The sequence below is a fragment of the Chelonoidis abingdonii genome, chromosome 7 (assembly GCF_003597395.2).
Source record: "Chelonoidis abingdonii isolate Lonesome George chromosome 7, CheloAbing_2.0, whole genome shotgun sequence".
Lineage (NCBI taxonomy): Eukaryota > Metazoa > Chordata > Testudines > Testudinidae > Chelonoidis > Chelonoidis abingdonii.
In genome coordinates this window covers 43,922,365-43,946,134 of record NC_133775.1, presented here as the reverse complement: position 1 = coordinate 43,946,134, position 23,770 = coordinate 43,922,365, and the positions used below count along the sequence as shown (strand labels likewise).

The 23,770-nt window shown below is 42.8% G+C and overlaps 1 protein-coding gene across 1 annotated transcript in view; it reads right to left on the bottom strand.

The window, feature by feature from the left end:
- Nucleotides 1–371: 371 nt before the first annotated feature.
- Nucleotides 372–23,770, bottom strand: part of KIF14 (kinesin family member 14) — a 77,922-nt gene continuing 54,523 nt past the window's right edge. The window contains exons 22-29 of the mRNA XM_032773495.2: nt 21,344–21,438; nt 20,230–20,454; nt 19,909–20,093; nt 19,100–19,258; nt 17,941–18,063; nt 13,720–13,794; nt 12,153–12,291; nt 372–1,011 (exon numbers count right to left, since the gene is read on the bottom strand). Of these exons, the coding sequence (XP_032629386.1) occupies nt 626–1,011; nt 12,153–12,291; nt 13,720–13,794; nt 17,941–18,063; nt 19,100–19,258; nt 19,909–20,093; nt 20,230–20,454; nt 21,344–21,438 (1,387 nt within the window). The 3' untranslated portion in view covers nt 372–625. The remainder of the gene's footprint in view (nt 1,012–12,152; nt 12,292–13,719; nt 13,795–17,940; nt 18,064–19,099; nt 19,259–19,908; nt 20,094–20,229; nt 20,455–21,343; nt 21,439–23,770) is intronic.

The window sequence follows — 23,770 nt, the reverse complement described above, 5'->3', positions numbered from 1 at the left end:
AATTTTTGTAGCCTTTCAAATCTTTCCTAAGAAAACAGATACCAAAAACCTCTCTCAAAAATATTAAAGCTGACAAACCAAAAATAAAAAAGCCAGGAAACATAGTGGTAAGGATGACACTGCACCCTTAATAAATCATCATGCATTAAAGTGAGGCTACATTATGAATGGAGGATAAAGTGTCCATTTTTAACACAAAAAATTGAGAAAAGCGAGGAAATTCAGTATTTACATATTATATTTGGACTAGAATTTTACCCACTGTCTGGTTACTTCTTGTATGTTGTTCTATAATTTACTACAGTTAGATATAGGTTTGAATTAAACTCACGTTTGTAATTTTCTTAACTGTAAGTTTAATGTAAAGTCTTCTGGATTTACATGTGTTGCACTGAATTGCACAGGAACAAATCTTCTTGTACCTCAAGTCCTCTACTTTCACACACTGTCCATGCTCATGATAAAATTATGAACACATTTCAACCTTCTACGATATATTATTTTTCCTTCTAAAAATAAAAAAAAGACAGATGTCCTCCTGGTGTCTCTTTCATTAAAAAAAAAGATGCCTATAATGTTTACTTTTTCCTACATTCAGGAGTCTACTATATTTAATGCCTTAATTTTATACCCACTGTATCCCACTGGGTGAAAGTTTCCCTGAACTTGTAGCTGAAGGCTGAAGTTTATATTCGCGTTTTGGAACTCCTCTCTGTTTCCGAGTAGATTCGCCAGTTTCAAGCTGTTTTTCTTCAGTCCTGGTCTTTTGCATACAAATAGTCTGAGATGCCAATGAATTATGTCCTTGTTCAAGTTCAAAACTTATAATGAGTGACTTGGCTAGAGAATCCAGTTCAGAAGTGACCATAAAAGATGTGGTTGTTCCGCAAGTATGACTGTTTGCTGAAGCAGAAGGCAAGCTAAACGAAGTGCAGTAATTATTAAAATGCCCAGCTAAGATGCAAATCTTTTCTGTATAGCCTCTGAGTTGAGTTGTATTTCTGTACGATCCTGTGGAGTACAAAAGCATAAAGAACCAATTCTACTACTTTGCTAAGCAGCACATTACTTCCATGCACATTTTTGCTTTCATTTCCGTTAGAAACAATACTGTATTTCGAAAGTATGTTAGTAAATCTCTTGTGAGGCTATGACGTTAACACGAGGAGTCAGTTGGTGAAAAAAGACTCAAGACTTTGCCTATAGACCCAGGCTGACACAATCACAAGGTATTACCTACTATCCAAAAGAAGCTAGTTGGAGTTTTCAATAACATGATCAGCAGTGAAATAGTTAAAATTTGACATTTAGTGTTTTTTTTAATTAGGCTTCAGAATCAACAATGAATTGATATGAATGGAATAAAGATATTGTTTTAGTCTGTAGACTAAGTAGTATAGCATCCTATTGGTTCACAATTTGGAAAGTTCTTTCCTCAACTAATTTTTTTTCACATGAATCTTTAAATTCTTCAAGAGCCCCCAAAAAATACTGATATAGTCTACCAGACCAACCTAGAGTATCATGGGAACAATGGTTTTAATTTGCTTATTTGTGCCTGTCCCTGTGACTTATATAACAGAAAATTAAACATAAGGAAAGCTGGATGCAAAGGAAAGTTACCTTAAGATAATCAGGTCATTTGAAACCAGGAATGTGGAAACACAGTAATTAACTATGTCAGAGGTTGTAAATGACTTAAAACTTGTAAATTCTCTCTCTTATTAATGTTGAAGTGATGGAAAAATACTTTAAATTCTGTTAAAGGTGACTTGCTTCTTTATGCCTGAAAGTGTTTTTTCAACAAAGTTTTTCTCCTGCTTGTCATCACCTTAGAAATTCAACTCTAGTTTACCCTTTTCCTAAAAAAATATATCGGTGACTGGAGAACTAGTACATTTATGACATCCTTATTATTAAAAGAAAAATGCTGTTCCGGGGTTGGGGTGGGGTAATATTAATCAAACTGTTTAAAATATTATTATTGTTAACTTATTTAACTTGAATTCCTAACAAACAGTAGGAAGAAAAGATTGCATTAAAGATTCAACACTGTTCCTTCAGGTAAGCGCTAAGAAAGACCCCAAACCACTTCCAGAAGACACGAGAAACAAGGAAGATACTGATAGCCACAGGAAATGGTTACTTACAGTAACTGTGGTTCTTTGAGATGTGATACAGACACGTATTCCACTTAAGTGTGTGCACACCCAGCTCACTGGAGCTGGAGTTTGCCTAGCAGCAACCATAAAGCGCTTATGCCTCATGGCCATAGCCCCTTCCCTGGCTACATGAAGCAGCACTGCCCCGACCCTCCCTCAGTTCCTTTGCACCAAATGCCCAGAAACAAGATTCCGATGCAGAGGGGATGGAGGATGGGTTGAGGAATACAAGTCTGCATACGTCTCAAAGTACCAGTTATGGTAAGTAACTGTTTCTTCTTTGAGTAGATGCAGACATACATTCTACTTAGGTGACTCACAAGCAGTACATCTCCCACTGCCCTCTGAGCCCAGCTTCCAGTTTACCTAAACAAGGACCGAAGGACCACCTTACCAAAGCCTGCATCTGCCCTGGAAGATGCGGTTGTGGCATGATGATTCATGAACTATCGACAACCACATAGCAGCCCTGAGTTCAATAAGGAAATGTCACTAAGGAATGCTATGGACATTGCTTGCACCTGTGTGGGGGCATAAACTATTTCAGATGTAGTCCTGATACAGGATATTACCCACTTGGATGTCATCTGTGAAGATATTGTTTGACCCTTCATGCAATCTACATACAATGCAGACAAATGAGGCAAAGCACAAAACAGTTTAGTCCTGCCAAGATAGAAGGCTAGACATTGCCTGGCATCTAAGGTGTGTAGATGCTGCTTACCTATAGATGAATGTGGCTCAGGAAAGAATACTGGTAAATAGACCACCTGATTCAAATGAAACTGAGAAATCACTTTAGACAAAGATTTTGGAAGTGGCTATAAAATCACTATCTTCGGAGAACCTGTGTATAAGGCGGCTCCAGTCTCAGAGCCTGCAACTCTCTCACTCTCCGTGCAGATGTTATTGCTACCAGGAATGCAGTTCTCTAACACAGCAGAAAAAAGGGACAAGATGCCAGAGGGTCGAATGGAGATCCCATTGGGGCTGCAAGGATTGAATTATGGTCCCACAGAAGAACTGGCTCCCAGGCCGTAGGGATGTAGATGAAGGAGCCCTTTTAAGAATTTTGATACCATGGCATTGGAGAAGACTGATCTTCTCTGAATGGAGGGATAAAATGCCAATAATTGCTACCAGATGCACTTTCAATGAACTAAACACAAGCCCCAACAACTGAAGGTGCAGCAAGTACTCCAAAACGTCCTGGATAGAACCGAAGCAATGGTGGCCTCCTCAGGCTAGTGACAATGAAATGGAAGTGGTTTTCAGTGAATAGGCCATCCTGGTAGAGGGTTTTCTACAGTTGTGGACGACTTTTTGAACACCCACCGAACACTGCTCTTCTTCCTTATTCCGCCATGCCACATGATGCAGCAAACCAAGTGTAGGATGCAAGGCACAGCCTTGGTTTTGAGTGAGTAAGCTGGGATGGAGAAGAAGCAGTATGGGAGACTGAATAGACAGTGCAAGAAGGCCAGAGAAAAAACAAACAGTTACTTACCTTCCTGTAACTGTTGTTCTTCTAGATACGTTGCTCATGTCCATTCCAATTAGGTGTGTTCATGCCGCATGCACAATAGCCAGAAGGTTTTTCCCCTAGTGGTACCTGTGGGGTTGGTTCAGGTGTCCCTGGAGTTTCACGTCCATGGCACTATATATAGGGTCCTGCTGACCTGCTGCCTCTTCAGTTCCTTCCTGCTCCGACAGAGGGGTAGGTGGGTGAGTCTTGGAATGTCAGTTACGAAAGGTAGGTAACCATTTTTCTTCAAGTGCTTGGCCATGTTGATTCCAATTAGGTGACTCCCAATCAGGAACTTGGAGATGGTGTCAGAACTCATGGGTTCGCTGACTGAAGCACTGCTCTGCTGAAGGCTGCATCGTCCCTAGTCTGCTGAGTAATGGCATGGTGAGAGGTAAAAGTGTGGATTGAGTATCATGTCACAGCCCTACAGATTTCCTGGGTCAGAACCCAGGCCAGCAATGCTGCTGAAGATGCCTGCTTGGAAGGTCTGGCATGCCAGACGGATAGCCCTCAGCTCTCTGATACTGCTGTGAAGTGAAAAACTCTGCTTAGGACCAGAGGCCCTGAGTTCTGAACTCCCCAAGATGTGCTCCCCACCCCATCACTGACACCTTTGTGACCAGGGAAAGTTATGGTTGAGGTCTGCAGAAAGGAATCCCCGCACACAGAACTTGTGGGTTGAGCCACCACAGGAGAGACTTGAGAACCGGCCCGAAAAGGGTGACTATCTTGTCCAGACTGTCCCAGTTTGGTCGATACACCGATAGCTAGCCACACTTGAAGGGGTTGGAGTCTTCGTCTGGCATACTACACTACACAAGTACAGGTGGCCATGTGACTGAGGAGCTTCAGACAATTCTTTGCTGTGGTGGTAGGGAACTATCTGAGGTCTTCTGAGACATTGCACAGGGTCTGAAACGGTGACTCCAGTAGGAATGCTCTCACTTGTCTGGAGTCCAACACTGCTCCTATGAACTCTATCCTCTGTGTGGAGGACAGGGACAACTTCCTCACATTCTGTATTGGTCAAACTCGTTAAAAGTTGATCTTATTGGGCTTACATGCGCCTCCACTTGTGTTCTGGAGCGGCCCTTGATCAGCCAGTCGTTGAGGTATGGAAACACCTGGACCTGGCGCTTCTGCAAGAAAGTGGCGACGACTGCCAAGCATGAGGTCAACACCCAAGATGCTGCTGACAGGCTGAAGGGGAGGACCATGAACTGATAGTGATTCTGGCTCACCACAAACCCGAGAAACCTTCTGGGAGACAGGGTTATGGATATATGAAAGTATGCAGCCTTCAAGTCAAGGGCTGCATACCAGTCCCCCAGATCCAGAAAAGGGATAACGGAGGCCAAAGAAACCATGTGAAACTTCAGGTTCTTCATGAACTTGTTGAGGTTTGCAGAGTCTGAGACCACCTTTGGCTTTTGGGATTAGGAAATAATGAGTGTAAAATCCCTTGCCCCCTCGCTCCCGAGAAACCGCCTCCACTGCTCCTGCTCTTAGGAGCAGCTGCATCTCCTGAATTAGATGGTGATCATGAGAGGGGTCCCTGAAGAGGGCCCGGAGAAGGAAAGTGGGAGGGATGTGGGGAGCCGAACTGGAGAGAATATCCCAGTTCTACCATGCGGAGCACCCAGCTATTTGACATCATCTGGGCCCACGCATAGTAGAAGTAGGACAGTCGGCACGGAAAGTATTGGATAGTTGGATCCGGTGCTTGAACTGGTGTCTCGCCCTTGGGTCCACCTTCAAAAGGTTTGTTTTTCGGGCTGTTTCACCTGCCCAGAGCCCTGAGATGAAGGAGGAAGCCTCCTCCTGTGGTTTCCATTATGCATCTTAGAATAGTCCTGCCTATTCTGAGGTTGGTAGAATTGAGGCAGGGGCTGGGACTTAAAATGCCTCCGTTATGTTGCCGGGGTATGAAGGTCAAGGGAATTGAGAGTGGCTCGAGTCCTTAAGGCTACAAAGCCACAAGTCCATTTTCTCAGAGAAGAGGGTTGAGCCCTCAAATGGGAGGTCCTGGATGGTCTGTTGGACCTCTTATGGGAGCCCTGATGCCTGCAGCCAGCAGCTCTCTCTCATGGCCACTGCTAAACCCATAGGCCAAGTAGCTGAATCGGCAACATCCAGGGCTGCCTGTAGTGAAGCCCATGCCACAAGCTTACTCTCTACCACTAAGGCAAAACTCTGCCATCGAATCCTCTGGCAAAAGCTCTGTGAACTTTAACATAGTCCGGCAGAAATTGAAGCTTTATCTGCTGAGGATCGCCTAGTGGTTTGAAATCTGAAGCTAAAGCCTCCCGGTAGAATAGACTTTCCTCCCAGAGAGATCCAGTTTCTTCATGTCTCAGGCTTTAGGTGAGGGTCTTTGGTACCCATGACATTCGCATTTGTTTGCTGCTGCTGCCACCACTAAGGAGTCCAGTGGCGGGTGTGAATAAAAATGTTCAAACTCTTTAGAGGGTACAAAGTACTTTCTCTCTGTCCTTTTCACGGTTGGGGGCAGGGAGGTGGGGGATCTGCCACAACATTTTGGTGGTATCGTGTATGGTCTTATGAGCGGCAGGGCAACTCAGGAGGGTTCCCAGGGGGCCAGGATGTCTACCATGTGGTCGGAGGACTCAGACCCCCTCCTCAATCTGGAGTCTCAGGTTCTGGGCCGCTCTCTTCAGGAGCTGTTATGGACCCTACCGTCTTTGAGTACAGGAGCCGTGGAGGTTCCAGCCACAGCTTTGTCTGGTGATGATGAGGCTCTAACTGGGACCAGTTCTTTCTCCTGGCCTACAGTGCCGAGGGGATCGTGCGGTGCCAGGTCTTCCAGTGCGCCATGGGGTGCCTAGTCCTGCACTGAAGGAGGTGGAGAAGATGCGTGGGTTTCCGAAGCCACCGACACCAAACTCCTGGAATAGGACCCTTGGCTTTGATAGAATGGCCAGGGGATCCAAAATGGCCATTGGGCTGGAGCCTGCCACTGAGTGAGCCATGGCATCGGGGGGAATTGCTGTCACTCCCTGTCCGACCTCGAGCATCTGTGCTCTGATTTGTGCTGGCTCCACCTGGACACAAAGGACTCCACCTTCAGTTGGGAGGACTTACTCTGAGAGGACCACGGGGAAGCAGTGCCACCAGGGAGCAGTGCCAGGACATTGGGGACTGGTACAGCTCCACTGCCAGTCTGCTGCCAGAAGGTATCAGGGGATCAGTGCTGAGGTGATGGTGACCGACATGGTTTGCCTTGGTGTGGCACCGAGGGTTTCAGGGGTGCCGTTGCTTTTGAGCTCGGTCTCACCTGGGTGTGGAAGGTGGTGCCGTGAAAGCAATGAGCTCTCTCGCTGCCTCGAAGGTCCCTGACATGGAAGGCAGCTCCAAAGCCTCTCTGCGACTCTCCCAGGAGGGGAGTCCTGCGGAGCTGAATTCGACTGACCCAGTATTGGGACAGCAGTCAATGATGCTGCGCTAGGTGGTGCCGCACTTGTGCGGCCCGAAGCAGGTCTCACTGCGCTTGAGTCTCTCTGACCTGGTCTCGGCGTGGGTGAATGCCCCCTATCCTGCTTCATCTTCCTGTGGAGCACTGGGGACAGCAAGGAGTGCCATGGTGCTGATGCCGAGCGTCTCTATCAGAGTCCTTTCTTGGCGCCGAAGTCTCCCATGTTGATGCCGAGGCACTGTGCATCAATGTTGAGGTTCAGCCAAACTCTGCTTTGAGTGAGGATGGAGGGCGGCCTCCATGAGAAGGATTTATAACCATTGGTGTTTTTCTTTTTGAGTCCTGGGGCAGAATCCCCTACAGATCTTGCAAATGGTCCTTCTGATGCAATTCCCCCAGACACTTCTTGCTTGAAGTGTGAGGGTTACTCCTGGGCATAGGCTTGTTACAAGCTGCGCAGGGTTTAAACCCTAGGGACTGGTGGTGAGGGAGGTAGGGAAAAAGGGGGGGTAACCCCCAGAACAATTCCTTACAGCAATTCTAATTATACTATGACTAGTGTCAGGGAGTAGCAGTGTTAGTCTGTATCCACAAAACAACAAGGATGTTGGTCCAGTGGCACCTTAAAGACTAACAGATTTATTTGGGCATAAAAGCTTTTGTGGGTAAAAAAACCTCACTTCTTCAGATGCATGGACTGAAAGTTACAGATGCAGGCATTATATGATGACACATGAAGAAAAGGGAGTACCTCGCAAGTGAAGAACAAGTGTTACACTTTGACTAAACTAACTAAAACTACTAACTAATTTAACTATTTACAGAGAACAATTGGAGGACCAGTAGGGAGAAGGCTTGCCAAACCAAGAGAAAACGAGCGTTCCGGCTAACCCTCACTGGAGGTAGGAAGGAACCAAAGTGGCGGCCAGTCGATAGGACCCTATATATGGCGCCATGGAGGTGAGACTCCAGGGGGTGCCTGAACTGACCGAACGGGTACTGCTAGGGGAAAAACCCTTCCACTTCTGTGCATGTGGCACGCGCACACATCTAGTTGGAATCGACATGAGTAGGCACCCGAAGAAGAACCAGCACTGGTCTCAGCATGCCGAGGCATTGAGAATGAACCTGGCCTGATCTTGAGCAGACCTGAAGGATGACCAGGAGAAAAGCCTATAGGAGAGCCAATTGCCAGATGAGATGGAAGCACTGGCAGGGAGCTTAGACTGATGCCCTCTAGAGAGCAGAACAGATGTTGTTTCCTATTGTCCCTTGTAGCGAACAGGTCAATTATTGGAATGTCCCAAGCTGTGAAGATGACCCAGGATGCATCTTCAGGGACCAGCTGTGACTCAGCGAAAAATACCTGCTGAGATGGTCTGCAGGATAATTCTGAATCCCAAGTGAGTGAACTGCTATAGAAGCAATGTTCTCTTTGATGAAGAACAGTCACAGCCTGATTGCCTCTAGGCAGAGCAACCTGCATCGTGCTCCCCCTTGCTTGCAGCACATAATAAAGACAATAGCATCATGATGTAAATATGCACACTAAGTCTCTAATATAGTCTCACAAAATGTGACAAATTTTAAATAGCCTGAAGCTCCAGCAAGTTGATACAGAGTGAGGCCTCCTGCTCCGACCATAGCCCCTGCACTTTCAGGGACCCCCAGGTGCACCACCCACAACTCATCAGGGAGGCATTAGTAACAACCGATCTGGTTAGCAAGGACCAGACAAAGGGAACACCTTGGCAAATCTTCTCTGGACACATCCACCACTGCAAGGAGTCTAGGATCGTAAAGGAAGACTGACCAGTCTGTCTACAGGGTGATGACTAGGACAGTAAATCACTCTTAGCCACATTTGAAAGGGAGTGAAGGCACAGCCTCGCAAATTGGACCACCTGTGTGCAAGTGGAAATATGGCCCAAAAGCCTCAGACATGTCTGAACTATCATGGAAGGCTGAGACTGCAGACTGAGGCAAAGATTGCAATCTGTCTGAAAATGGTCAGTCAGTAGAAATGCTTTCAACATGAACTTTATTTTCTGAGTGAGAACAAAGCTTGACTTCCAGGTGTTTAGTATGAAACCCAGACAGTCGAGCAAGCATAATGTGATGCTGATAGGAGCAAGAACTTCCTCTCTGGATCTGCACCTCAGTAACCAGTTGTCCACATACGGGAAGAGGTGAATTCCCTTCTTCCTGAGATATGCTGTAACAATGATCATGCTCTAGGTAAAAACCTGGTGTACAGAAGAGAGGTCAAATGAAATCACTGTGTAGTGACAGTGCCTTTTACCAAGATAAATTGAAGGAGCTTTCTGTGGATGGCAGAACTGCCACATGTAAGTAGGCATCCTGAAGGTTCAGAGCAGCACATGAGTCATTCTGAGACTACACAGGGAGAACAGTCAATAAGAGTGACATTCAGAACTTCGTACACTTGATATATTTGTTAGGTCATAAAGGTCAAGGTTGGGTCTTACCCACCCTTGAATTTGGGTACCAGAAAGTACCAGGAGTTCAAGCCATGACACTGGTGTTCCGGCTGAACCTCTTCCATCACTTCCAAAGCCAGCAGAGAGCAGACCTGCTCAAGAAGCACTGTCTTGTGAGGGGGACCCTGAAGAGGGACGGGGAGGGTGGAGTGGAAGCGTGGCGAGGAACTGGATAGCATAACCTGATCTGAGTGTGCTTAGGACTCAGCTGTCAGTGATGATCGAGCCCCAGGACTGGCTCTAGACACCAGCAAACCCAGCATGTGCTTGGGGCAGCACAATTCCAGGGGGCAGCATTCTGGGAGGTTTAGGGTTTTTTGGTTTTTTTTTGTGCTCGGGGCAGCAAAAAACCTAGAGCTGGCTCTGTCAAGCCCCAACCATTGTGAAAGCAGGCCAGCCTGTATGAGGAGGGAGGGGCAACAGGAACAGAGATCTGCACCAAGGAGACAAAATGGGTACTTGGAGAGCACTGGCAGGAGGGCATGTGAACTGGCTGAACCCCAAGCCTGACTGCTTTCTCCTGTGGGATCTGTCCCTCTTTTTGGGGTAGTGCTGGTGCCTCAAAGGAGGGAAAGCCTGGCCAAATGTATGCTATGGATGATACTGCTGCTACCACTGGCATGGTCACCCCTACAAACACTGGCGTGGCCACCTCCAAGGACCACAGTGCACTGAAGGGAAGGATGAGCTGGGCAGCACAGCATTGTCCGTAGATGAAGATGAGGCCCTGGATGGGACAACTCTGGAGTGTCCACAGGGAGAAGGACTGCCAGTGCCTGGGCCTGTGGCAGATCAACAGTCACCGCTACAGACCTGGCCAGCGATCTGACCTTTAAAGCAAGGCAAAGAGCAGGACCTCCGCAACTGAGGGGCATCCCACAGATTCCATGGAGGCCACTGACATGGATAAGGTATTGGTGACCAGTAGATGCCGGGCCATATGCCTCCGTCCCAGCTATGGGATGTGCGTCAATCTTGGTGTCCGTAACGGTCTATCAACAACTCCCAGTGCTGGTCAGGTGATGGAGAGCAGGAGGATAATGATCCCAACTCAGATGCAGAGGAGCCTTGAGATCAAGGTGGAGCGAGACCAGAGGTGCAAGTATCTGGTCTGATTTGTTCATTGCCCAGAATGAGGCAGGAAGTGGCAGTGTCAACAGAAGTGGTGCCATCAACACCACGCATGCTAGTGCTGGAAGCAAGCAGCAGTACTGAGTGTCTGACAGTACTGAAGTTGAGGGCAGTGAAAGGCACCACAGAAGCATTTGCAGTACTGAAAGCAGCAGCAGTGCATTCCTGGTAGTGATGTCCCCAGTACTGAATTTGGTACCAGCCCTGCTTATATAACCTGTGAAAGGGTGAACATTGGGGTGCAGTGCAGACAGACCAGAGGGTTCAGTAGCACATTCAATCAACTGAGCTATAGATGACAGTTCTGGCAATGTCCTGGATCAAAAGGAGAGATCGGAACCAAAAGGTGGAGGAAGTCTGTAACTGCGTGGTACGCTGCCGACATGGAAACAGTCAGTACTAGCATCTGCCTCTTTGGTACTGTACTCAATGGATGTTTGGAGGCCAGAACTGGAGTCAACAATACATGGCTTCCAACCTTCCTGTTTGGTACCGGAGAAGGATTAGAGGTATCTGCTCCATCCTGTGCACCAGCACCAACTCCATGTCGGTCCACACTTTTCCTGGGGAAAGCAGAAGAGTCACCCGGAGACCTGAAGTGGTTTCGATTGGTCTTATGCAAGCTTTTCCTCAGCGCAGTCGACAGGGAATGGCTCATCTGTGTCTCTGAAGAGCCTGCCCTGGAATGTGAAGCAGCAGCACTCTTGGAACCTGAAGGTGATCTCCGACCCAATGAAGACCTCAATACTGAAGCAGGCCACATGGCCTGTTTGAGCAGGTGCTGCTTCAGGCGAAGGTTGTGAGCCACTTGAGTCAATTTCTTGAACGATCTGCAGGTCATGCAATGCCAAGGCAGAGGAAGAACCACAGGTGCGGATCACCCCCTACACAAAGGACAGTGTTTAAACCCCAGCGAGGACAACACTGCGGGAAACAAACTACTACAACGAACACTACTCTAATGCTAATGGTACTACTAACTATATACAAGGGGAAAAACAAAACTAGTAGAGAGGTTGTGAAGTTAAGATCACACAGAGTTATGACTCAGGTAGAGGCGGGAAGAAGGAACAGTGGGATGGTCGGGGCAGCAATGCCTCATGTAGCCAGGGCAGGGGCTATGGCCATGAGGCGCAAACGCCAACCCTCTATGAATGCTGCTAGGCAAATTTCTCCAGCTCTGGTGCACTAGGCACATCCCCCCAAGTGGAATACATGTCTACATCTACTCAAAAAACCACCTAAAATAACCAAGCAGATTAAAAATAAACACCACTCTTTCTGTCCTCCAACATACATCAAATAAAGAAGCAAAAAAGAGGACAAACCTCTCACTCGCAGGACTCCTTTAGTGTACAATTTTCTGGTACAACACAAACTGCAGCTCAGACACATACCTTGTAATGAAGTAGTAATGATCTGACAGACTTTATCTATGCACTGCTCTAATTCCAAGTATTCAGAAGCAAGATTAGTTGCCTTCTTTAGTTCCTGGTAGGCAGATTCTTCTATTGTTAATCGAGTTCCCATTTCTCTCTGTTTTAATAAAGAGCAATTTATTTGAAAGCTATAAGATACATCTGTAATGCTTAGTGGTTAACATTCTGATAGCAAATGTGGTCATGGGTTCAAATCTCACGCCGGCGTTCATAGGCACCATTTCACTGTTGCAATTTATTATGGGGATGTTGGGTTGTTGAAGTTTCAAAATACAATTTTGGCAAAAGTTCCAATTTCTGCCAGTCTTAAAATCACCAGCTGGAGCTATAAGATCCTAGAACATTTTTTGACATTCAAGGGATAGATAACGTTGGTCAATATTCCATTCAAAGTAAATCATGATGCTAATAGTCAAGGTTGTAAGCTATTGCCTACACAATGAATGTACTACTAGTATCTAACACAACACTTCGAAATAAATAAAAATGTGTTTGACAAGTTAAATTGTATGTAAATCAATGATTTCAGATAGACCAAAATAGAAAATAAAATGAATATCATCTTTAATTTATAATTGACAGTGTTTTGTCGGTCTCTGAATCACTTGTATTTCTGCTGTATGATTTCAGAGATGAGACAATCAGAACAACAAGCAGATGCATTTATTGGGCTGTCCAAAGTGCAATAGGGGGAAGGGGGTGATTTTCAAAGGCACATATAGTAGTTAGGTGCCTATCTGCCCTTCGAAAGTCTCCTTGGGTATTTTCCTTGAGTCATTACAGTCAATTTAGAACTCAAACACATCTATGAGCAATTCAAGTTATTCCATCTAATGTATATTATCTTTCATTTGTCACTGAATTTCAATCCACAACACAATACTCAAAAGTCTAAAAAACTAAGTCCCTCTGGAGGTGATCACTCACTTCTAGTCGGATATAGTCTCAAAAATTCTGCCAACAACAAAATCTGCCACTTCTACATCATCCATTTTATCAGATTATTAACAGGCAACCCAAGAACCTTAGGTCACCTTACTTAATTTTGCCATTTTGAAAAGTGACAATTTATTCCTAGTTTTCTTTTGTCACCGAACCAGCTTCTAAGCCATAATACTACTATATTTCTGACCACACCCCCACATAGTTTCCTTAATAGCTTCTTCTTAGGTCTTTTGTCAAAGCTTTTAAAAAGCCCGAAAAAATTATATCTTGTTCCTCACCATTCTGTTGACACACAGAAAGAATTCAAGTAGCATAGAGGGTTACTTTAAAAATTGTAAAGCAGAAGAAGAATGAACCAAATTCTGTTCTAATAAACACAAGAATTATATTTATACAAGTATAAGATAGTTAAGATAATTAGGTAAAGAAATGCAAAATGTAAAGTTCTTACAGCAAGATTAACTTGTCCACAATGCATACAGGTAGTAATTTTTATTCCTCTTTCTTGTTAAACTTTTAAACAAGAAACCCTTTGAAGTTAACATTTAAACAATGTAATTTTGTGAATTAGTTCCCTTACTTTTTTGCAGTCAGATACTGTATTTTCAAGGGATCTGGCGAAAGCCACTGCATTATTCTTTATTTGATTTTGAACCTACAAAAAGGGAAATTTAATTATTATTTTGCACACATTATTCAAAGCATTGAGAAAGAAAAATGTGTAAACCTATATCTCAGAGACAGGACAATGAGCACATATGATTATGGAGGAAAGCGTTCAGAAGATAATTACAACACAAGCAATAGTCAGAGAGTGAATTTTCTATCATTACTCTCAACCATTTCATAAAAAAGTGACCACTTTAATTGTATCATCATAACTCTCAGTGGTAGGGTTTTGGCAGTGCCGTTTGGCTTCTCTCTGATGCTTCATGTTATATGCACTGCTCTCCAGTGAAACTAAAACCCTTATGGTTCCACAGGTCTCTGCTACAAGCAAAGACAATAGCATTTAGCAGGTTGGCTGTTCAATCCCCACCCTGGGCAAAAAACTAAAAATAAAAATTTAAATTTGCTGTCAATAGGGAGGTTTGAGTTCCCTGGAAACAGTGCCAGTTGTGGGAGGTCCAGTGTAACACAGGATCGTGGAGATGGAAAGGCAGGCAGAGTGAATCCTCCTCTCTGGGAGCATGGCTTGCTGTGAGGGAAGACACCAGCACAAATGCACCAATTAGTGTAAAAACAGATTCAATTATTGTAAGTATTTGAATATTTTGTGCAAAAGGTTTGTTTTCAAGACCCAGTTATGCCATGGGCTAAACAATTTCACTCTCCAATTCCTTATCAATATAGCCATGCTCCCTCAATGAGGGCTACCACAGAAGTTTTCAAAATGCATCCCTAGCTCCAGGTGTGGTCTGCTGTATAGCAGTCATTGCAGCCCTGGAGCCATGGCCACTAACTCCCTCTAGCAGGGGTGGGCAAACTTTTTGGCCCAAGGGCCACATCTCGGTATGGAAATTGTTGGGCCACGAATGCTCACAAAATTGGGGACTGGGGTGTGGGACAGGATGAGGGCTCCCCCTGGGGGTGAAGGCTCTAGGGTGGGGCCAGAAATGGGGAGTTCAGGGTTCAGTAGGGAGCTCCGGGCTGGGGCAGAGAGTTAGAGTGTGGGAGGAGGGCCCTGGCTGGGGGTGCAAGCTCTGGGGTGGAGCTGCGGATGAGGGGTTGGGGGTGCAGGAGGGTGCTCCAGGCTGGGACCATAGAGTTTGGAGGGCAATCAGGGCTGGGGCAGAGGGTTGGCGCAAAAGAGAGTCAGGGGTCCAGGTGGTGCTTACCTCAAGCAGCTCCTCGAAGCAGCAGCATGTCCCCCTCCGGCTCCTAGGCGTCACAGCCAGGTGCCTCTGCATGCTGCCTGGTCCTCAGGCACTGCCCCTGCAGCACCCATTGGCTGCATTTCCTAGCCAATGGGAGCTCTGGGGGTGGCGCTTGGGGCCGGGGCAGCATGCAGAATCCCCTGGCTGCCTCTATATGTAGGAGGCGGAGGAGGGGCAAGCCCCCTAGCCTGCAGCCCGGCTGGAGCAGGGCAAGCCCCGGACCCTGGTCCCCGGCGGGAGCTCAAGGGCCAGATTAAAACATCGGAAGGGCTGGATGTGGCCCCCGGGCTACAGTTTACCCATCCCTGCCCTATGGCATAACAGAGGCTTGGCCCCCACTTCATTCCCTCTTGTGTCTTGAGTGTGCCACCTGCACTCAGAAAAGAGGATGCAAAGCTAGGAAGAGGATTATGGATGAGTGAAATTTTGAGGAGAAGGGCAGGACAGAGAATGTAGGGCACACGAAGACAAAGGGATTGGTTACAGGAAAGCAGTGAAAAAGAGAATGAGGAAAGAATAAGGGGATGGGAAAAGAAAGAAGGGAGAGAATGTTGCGGATGAGATGCTGGGAATTAGTCCTATGTGAATGAGGGTGGGTTTCTTTTACCATTCCTCTCACATTTCTCAAGCAACAACGATGAAACTGAAAAGACACTGGCCCAGTTTCACTGCTGTCCAGAGAGTTAAGAATAGCAGCAGTGGAACTAATAAGAGCTAAGGGATTTCTCTTGTGGCTCAAGAAGCCATTGAGCGCTGCTCTGGGTCACATTTGGAAGGTTTACTGCACAAGCATAAGGAATAGTTGATTTTCTTTAAAATCGAAACTTAAGTTTTGCAGAATTGTATGCTCTAAATGCCCCCCACTTGCCAAGGAATTTCTCTTACTTTCCACTAACAAGTAGATTATTCAAGCTCTGTTGTACTCTGGAAAGAGAAGAGAGCTTCAAATGCAAGTGAAGAGTAGGATTTGCCTTGCACACTATCTGTCCAAGATACAAGTTTTTATTCACAGAAGGAAAGAGGTGGAGCAAGAATGCATGTGTACTCTAAGCTGAAAAGAGATATGTATACTATGTGGAACCTAATATTTTTAAAAAGAATTTTCATCCTTTTATAACATTACTTGTAAGGCTACCAGACTCACTGTCAATGTGAATTACCTACTGTGTAAGTGGCATCTTTCCCAGGACTACTGCAACTTGCATTCCTGAATTTTCAGAGTACATATTTCATGGAAAAAATTTAGCTGCAGAATACAGTCTTTGTTTCCATCTTCCTTTTTATGCAACTCTCCCTACCACGAATCTCCTTATTAGACTTACCTAACAAATATATATAATAGGGGAATACCAAGACCGTGCACCTTGTTTTAAAGAAACTTGTTAGGTGGGCTCTCTTCAATTTGCTTTAAAAAAAAAAAAAAAAAATCTCTGCATGCAAGAAGGGCTTGAACTATTTTAACTGAAATGACAAAATACTGTTTCTACCATTTCCCAGACAACTTTGTATCTTAAATTAAAATTGTCAGCCTATGATTTTCTGCTACAAATCTTAACCAAAAAGCCTGCATTTTTTTAAAAAAATGCAACAACATTGCTCTGAAAAAATTGTGTGAATACTGTTAACATATGCTTTCATCCAAAACTTTTATTGCCTAATGTATAATTAAAATATCAGTTGCCACCAGAACACACACACTACCTTTACTGCTCTAAGTGAATATGAAAATTCCCTCATATTATAGAGAATTAAATTCAGAGGTCTTATGTAAAGTTAAACAGAACACTGGTGTCACTTTTCACATTACAGTGTGTCTGGGGAGGTGGCAGGGTCAACTCATTAAAATGTCAAATATATTTGCTGTATTTATCCTATAACTTAATAAAGCAGCTGCTACAATGGAAATACCAATGCTGCTTAGCAACCTAGAAAACTTTTGAAGGTTATTCCTGATTCCAGTTGCTACCATGAAAAACGAACAACATTTCTGGCATTCATGCTGTTAGATGCTTGCTTGGAATATGCCACTATCCTTTTAGAGGCCCCAATTCAGCATAGTGCTTAAGTGCACGCCTAACTTTAAACATGTGAGTAGTCTGGGATTATACTAAACTTACTCAGTTTTAGGTACAAGCTTAAATAACATGCTGAATGGAGCTAAAATTATAACAGCAGAATATAGGAAATACTATTATCTTAACCTTTTAAAGATGCCTGGATACAGGATTTTGTAACGCTAACAGCAAGTGCTGTAATAGCAGATATGTGCTTGCTATTAGTACTAGGAAATGTAGTCAATTTCAAAAAACAAGTTAAAAATAGTTTCATGTATCATACCAGCCCTTGAGTGTCCCTGCCAATTTTTTTAAGTCTTGTGATATTTTTCCCTTCTCCTTCTACTTAGTATCTCTCTCCCTTCTTGGTGTGTGAAAGACTCCCACAAATAAGAAGGGACGCCGAGTGGATACTCAGGGGATACAGTAAGACTCCAGACAAAAAACACTGTCAAATGTACAGAGTAAACACTGAAAATACACCGAATACTTTAGTGGAATCCATCTGAGCAAAAAGGGACCAACTGTGGAGATGATTGAAGGATTATGTTAATATTTTTTCCCTCCATTGTGTCAAGTTAACAGTAATTGTAAGTTTTGTCCATAATAATAGTAGGCAAAACATTTTCAGACAAGATTTTAAGTTGATATTGTATTTTAAAGGGTCGAATTATAGTAACAAAGATACACCTTGCAGAGATTTTATCTATAACAAATACAGATGCATATACTGTCTATACTATTATTGTATGAACTCCAGGATTTCACAAATCAAGGTACAAGTTTCCAACCCATATGTGTTACAGCAAAAAAGTATTAGCAAATATCACTAAAAACTCTGACCCTCAAGCCACAAACTCACTCTCTCACCTCATTTTGTGGATCCTGTTTCAAAAGCTCTTTCTGTACCTCTTTTGTTTTTTTCTGTACAGAATCCAAGAGACTCTTCAGTCCTGAGCCTACTCCATCATAAATAGCAAGTATAAAATCTTCCTAAAAAATATTCAAAATATTTAATATTCAAATAATGGTTTAAAAAACTGACATTTGCATCAATGAATTTGTAACATTTTGTTATATTAGGCAAATTGACCAGAGACAGACCAACCCTTATGCCCAAATTAGACCTAATGTAGTCAATAGGGTTGATAATGCTTTCCCTTTGAGAAATCTGCATCTTCAGCTCTTATTCAGATTTCTGAGAATTATTTTTTGAACAGACTTTTACAATGAGCATATTAGTGGCAAAAAACACACACAAAAACAAATTATTTTAATTCCAAACTCTTCATACAGGCTGTCAGCACAAGATTCAATCTGATTCTTCATTTTTTTTATTTTTTTTTTTTTAATCTTAGCTCTATTGACCTGTTTTATCCTTCCCATGGTAAAAATTTTTAATATCCAGGACTCAGTGTGAACACATAAAAGCTGCTATATCACTGCATTGAGGCCTGATCTATGCACACATTTTGTATTAGTACATCTATTTTAGAGGTAAGATTTTTATCACAATAGTTATAATTATCCACACTAGAGTTGTATCAGTATAAAGGTGCCTTATACTGGGACAGTTTATTCCTGGTCCCATATGGCAATAAGTTACACAAATATAAAGATGCCTTATATCAGTATAATTTCAGCCACACTAGGGAGATTGTTCCATTTTAACTATATCCATACACTTAAAATGATTTAGGATTATAAAACAGGGTTTAAGTCATTGACTTAAGAAACGCTCTGTTGCATTCCAAAGGTGCTATGTAAGACCAAATTTTATATTATAGATATTACATTTGTGAGACAAAGATACACTGTGTTAGTGTATCAAATGTGCAACTATGAAAATCTGAGTGTAGACATTTAAATTATTTTAAATCTTGCCTTCACACTACTACTGTGAAGAATATACTTTCTATAATATTCAAAAGATACCTTTATTTTGATCCAGTGGAGTAGTCACAGTCCATAAGAAGTTCTGATATTAATCTTGAAAACTGTTGTATCCAACAAAATTTTGGTTTTTTACCTGTGAGATAGTTGCATCTTCTTTGGTCTCTTCAGAAAGGTGTAGGTCAGATCCTGTAAATGCTGTCAAGTGTCCTACATGTTTTCCTGCTTGTTTCACGATTTGGATTATTTTGGTGTGTGCTTCTGTTACCATTGAGGATATATCTGAACAACAACCCTGAGAAATAAAAATAATAGTTTAGTTAGAAAACTTCTGCAATAAAAGTGTAAATGTTTTATATGTGCAATTGAAAATAGTGTTTAAACTATCCAGAAGCATTACCAATATCATATCCTTAATATTACTAATAAGTGGCTCAGTCATTGTCTCACATAAAAATGGAATGAACTTCGCAACCACATAAAGAGAAATTATAATTACCCTGCAGGATTAAAAATCATAACTGCAAATACATGTTAGAATAGAATAGAAGGAATAATAAATGGGTTTTAAAAATCCATAATCAATAACTTTATATAGAATGGCACTGAACAGACAATGACAAGTCTATCAAAATTACAAAATATCTAAAGAGACAATCATTTAAAAGAAAAGAATAACCACCAAGCATACTTGTCAAAAGTGTTGTATACTTATTCATCCAGCAAAGCATTCACAGAGAAGATGATTAATTTAAAACTGGCTGTAGCATGTTTATCATATCTCTTACCAAAGTCAGCTTGTGATTATATGCACTGTGTGCCAGATTGTTGTTACAAAGTCTATGGCCAATAATATGAGTATATACACATTACAGAACTCTAGATATAGTTTTAATTATTTTTTCTTTCTGTTATTTAGATGAAAATATAGTGGATATAATTTACCTGCAACAGTAATTGTAAATAACCTCCCAAGTTTTTTACACCCTGTCTCAATTCATCATCAATTATTAGGGAATCAGTACACTTTTGGAAACTATTAAGCCAATGCTCGGTTAGAACCACAAGTTGTTCAAAAGCAGAGGTAATTCTGATGCTGCAGGACTGAGTAGCACGATCAAGAAAGAAAACTACAAAAAAACAAAGGAAGATCAATCAGAATCTCAGGTCTGCAAATGAAAGCAGGAACATTTATATTTAAATGTAAGACATGACAGAATAAACAGTGTAGAATATTTTGTTTATGTTAGTAAGAATTAAGCTTACAATTATCTTGACTTTCTTCATCTTGTTGTTCATAGACATTTGAAATAGCAGTTACTCCAGTATAAATAGTAAGCAAATTAGTTAGGAGACTATCTGCTATACTCTTTTCTTCTGCATGATTCTGTCCTAGTAAATCCAAAGCCGAACCAATTAATTCTTTGCAAATTCCAGGTAGAAATGATTCAGAAGAACCTGAACATATGCTGCTGGATTTATTGACTGAACCTGTATTAATAGAAAAGCAACATGAATTAAAAGTTCCTTACAGAAATAGTGGGTCTGTTAGACAAATGTATCCTCGTATGATAGTTTCATGTTGGTTCCTTCTGTCTCTACTATCTAACCTGAAGGATGAAAATAATTATGGAAAATAAATTAGACATACTTCTGTTGAGAAAATTTAATCCCATAAAAGTTTCTATTAGTTAAACGAGAAAAGCATGAAAAGAAAATAAGCGTATTTTAAAGTGAAATAGATGATAATGTACACTATAATAAAACTATTCTTTCCAATTGCACTTATCAGTAGCTATGATAAAACAAAAGCACAGCTGATCTAAAATGAGCGAACACATAAGTATAAAATATTGGGGAGACTCCGGTAACTTATATCTGAAAAACATAGGTTTTAAAATTTTAATTTCTGAAATTTGTAACCAACAAACCAGAGACAATGTCAGAGAAGTTGAGTAACTAGCAACATCTCAAGCAAAGAATCACTCGGTGACTGTACTGGAATTAATAGTCTCTGGTACAGCCAACACTAGGCACTGGTTGACAGAATCATCCTAGTTAACCTTCAACGGCTAAGTGTAGGGAGTTTCCAGCCAAAACCCTCCGCATGATAGGCAGGAGCCTTGCTCAGGAGGGTTATACGCTCAAGAAGGATGACACAAAGATTTAGGCAAAGAAATGATGTAAGGTCTACAGGCAGGCACAGGAACACCCACTACAAATCTGAATATTTTACTTGTAAAATGTCAGGCTTCTCATTTTCTTTACAATAAATTCTCAAATTATTACACAAGCATAAATTACTACTACTACTAAGCTACAAGTTTCCAGCTTCTCAGTGTGAAATAAAAGGTAATCTGCCATACAGAAAAAAAAGCACCTGATAAGTGCGATGTGTGTAGAGTCTGGATTGGCTGCAATTTTATATCAGACAAACATCCAGAAATTCTCCTGTTCTTCATGAAACTTCTGCTCCTAGAATATGAGGGCATGGAGAGGAAACACAAGAGAGAGAGGTCTTTATTTAGATTTATTCCAGAAGGTCAATGGAAAATTGCAGACATTTGCCCTCAAAGATTAGTGAGAATCCCACTTATCTTTCAGTGACCGGATCAAAACAGACCAGACCATAGGTGTACCAGTCATCACTATCCCCTTCCATATTAGCCAGGAAATAAAGATCAAGGGAGATCCTCAGTTAATGTGAAGCATCATACTTCCATTTGAGTCAATGGAATTATAACAAATTTACTTGAGCTGATTATCTTCCCCTACTCTCCAACTAGAACTCCTGTGTGACTCACTTTTATTACACTGGACCCTCTTCAATTTGATTATATAAGCAGGAATGATGATCAATTAAAATAACAGAATTTACCCTCCTCAAGAGTCTGCTTCCTCCAAGTTCAGTTCCTTCCAATATGAATGAACAAAGCATTAGCCCAGTGGTTCTCCACCAGGTTTCAGGGTGTCTGTCAAGCAGGACCAGTGTTAGACTCACTGGAGCCCAAGACAAAAAGCCTAAGCCCTGCCGTGCAGGGCTGAATCCCAGGGCCATGGGCCCCACCACACAGGGCTGAAGCAAAAGCCTGAGCAACTTAGATTCACAGGGCTCTCTGCGGTGCAGAGCCCAGACGACAATTGCCCTGCTTGCTACTCCTTAATGTTGGCCCTGGCTTTTATATGCAGAAAATAAGTTGTTGTGGCACAGGTGGGCCATGAAGTTCTTAATCACATGTCAGGGAGGCCTCAGAAAGAAAGAGGTCAAGGACCCCTGCATTAGCCTACACACCACCCTATCTACAAGTCTCACCCTCAATCCTAGAATTCTAGGAGAAGGTGGCTATCTTCACTCAGCCACAGAAAATGGGAATATAACTTCTCTTTCTGTGCCTGCACAGCACAGACCTTGGGTTCTGAACATAGTACCTCAGCAGGCATCCAGGGAAGGGGCTAGACTAACCACAGAGATCTTGTCTTCTCTAAAAAAAAATTTATCCTTAAAAACCACATATTAGCTAACACATGGTATCTACCATGTGGTAAAATCCTAGTGCCAACAAGGCAGTTGTAATTTTCACATTCGTTTGCTGGGCAAGGTAAACCTTAGATTACCTCCTAGCTAACATGCAGTAAAAAACCTGCAACCTTATACCTACAGTGGGCATACCCTGAAAAGATTTTGGACCACAGAAGCATGCACACAAATGGGAGGCCGTGTTCTTCTACTTATCTCTCTACTAGATGGCTCCCTAAGGGAGGGGAACTCTAAGCACTATGTTTATTTTGTAAGAGTCCCTACTGACTAGGTAAAAACTCCCCCTACATAGACATTCTGCTTAGCAATGTAGGTGGCTCCAGATGCATCAGACTTATTGATAGCAGGTTTCCTTACATTCATATAAACAGCAGTATGCCCCCCCATAGCTATGTGAGGTTCTTGGTGCTATCCAGACAGATCAAATATACTAACACCATAGTATTATCAGAGTTTATGAGGAAACACCTGCATACCTTGGAGGCGGTCAGTTTAGCTGACCTTAGACTGGGGCAAATTCAATTAAGTAAACTTGAGATATAGACAGTATCTGAAAATCTCAAGCTAAGGGGATTTGCAACAGAACAAAGCCCAGTAGCCATACCTGTTGTCAGACTCCGATCTCTTCCTCTGTAGAAGCTGCTGACTGAGCTGGACTGATCTCTCTTGTTTGAACAGAAACTAGACTAAGTGAGGCTCAATTTATCTATTTTAATAACTTATAAGGCCCCCATTACTTTACTATCTGAGCATCTAACAGTCTTTAATGTATTTATCCTCGCAACACTTCTGTGAGGTAGGGTAGTACTATTATCCATATTTTACAGATGGGGTACAGAGACTGTGACCTGCCCAAGGTCACACAGGAAGTCTGTGGCAGAGCAGGGACTTCAACCAAGGTCTCCCCAGGAGTAGGCTAGTGCCCTAATCCTTGGACTATCCTTCCTTTCTAAAACCTGGAGAAAACAAAGGACTGCTTCCTCCCTGATTCACAGGGCTTAGCAATGTGAAACCTGGGCTGCCCCTTTAGAGAAAAGGCTAATTTTTGGACCCTGTCAGAAGAAAATAACTTCATACAGTCAGCCACCCACCTTCTTTTTAAATGACAATAGCTTTGCTTTTCTCTGTGTCTATTTGCTGGTTGAACAAACTTACCACCACATGTTAGGGGTGGTATCAAAGGACACAGAATGCTTTTTCAAAAAACAAACTGCTAATTACCCAAATCCACACATTTTTAAATGAACTCTTACTCACTCTCCATGCCAT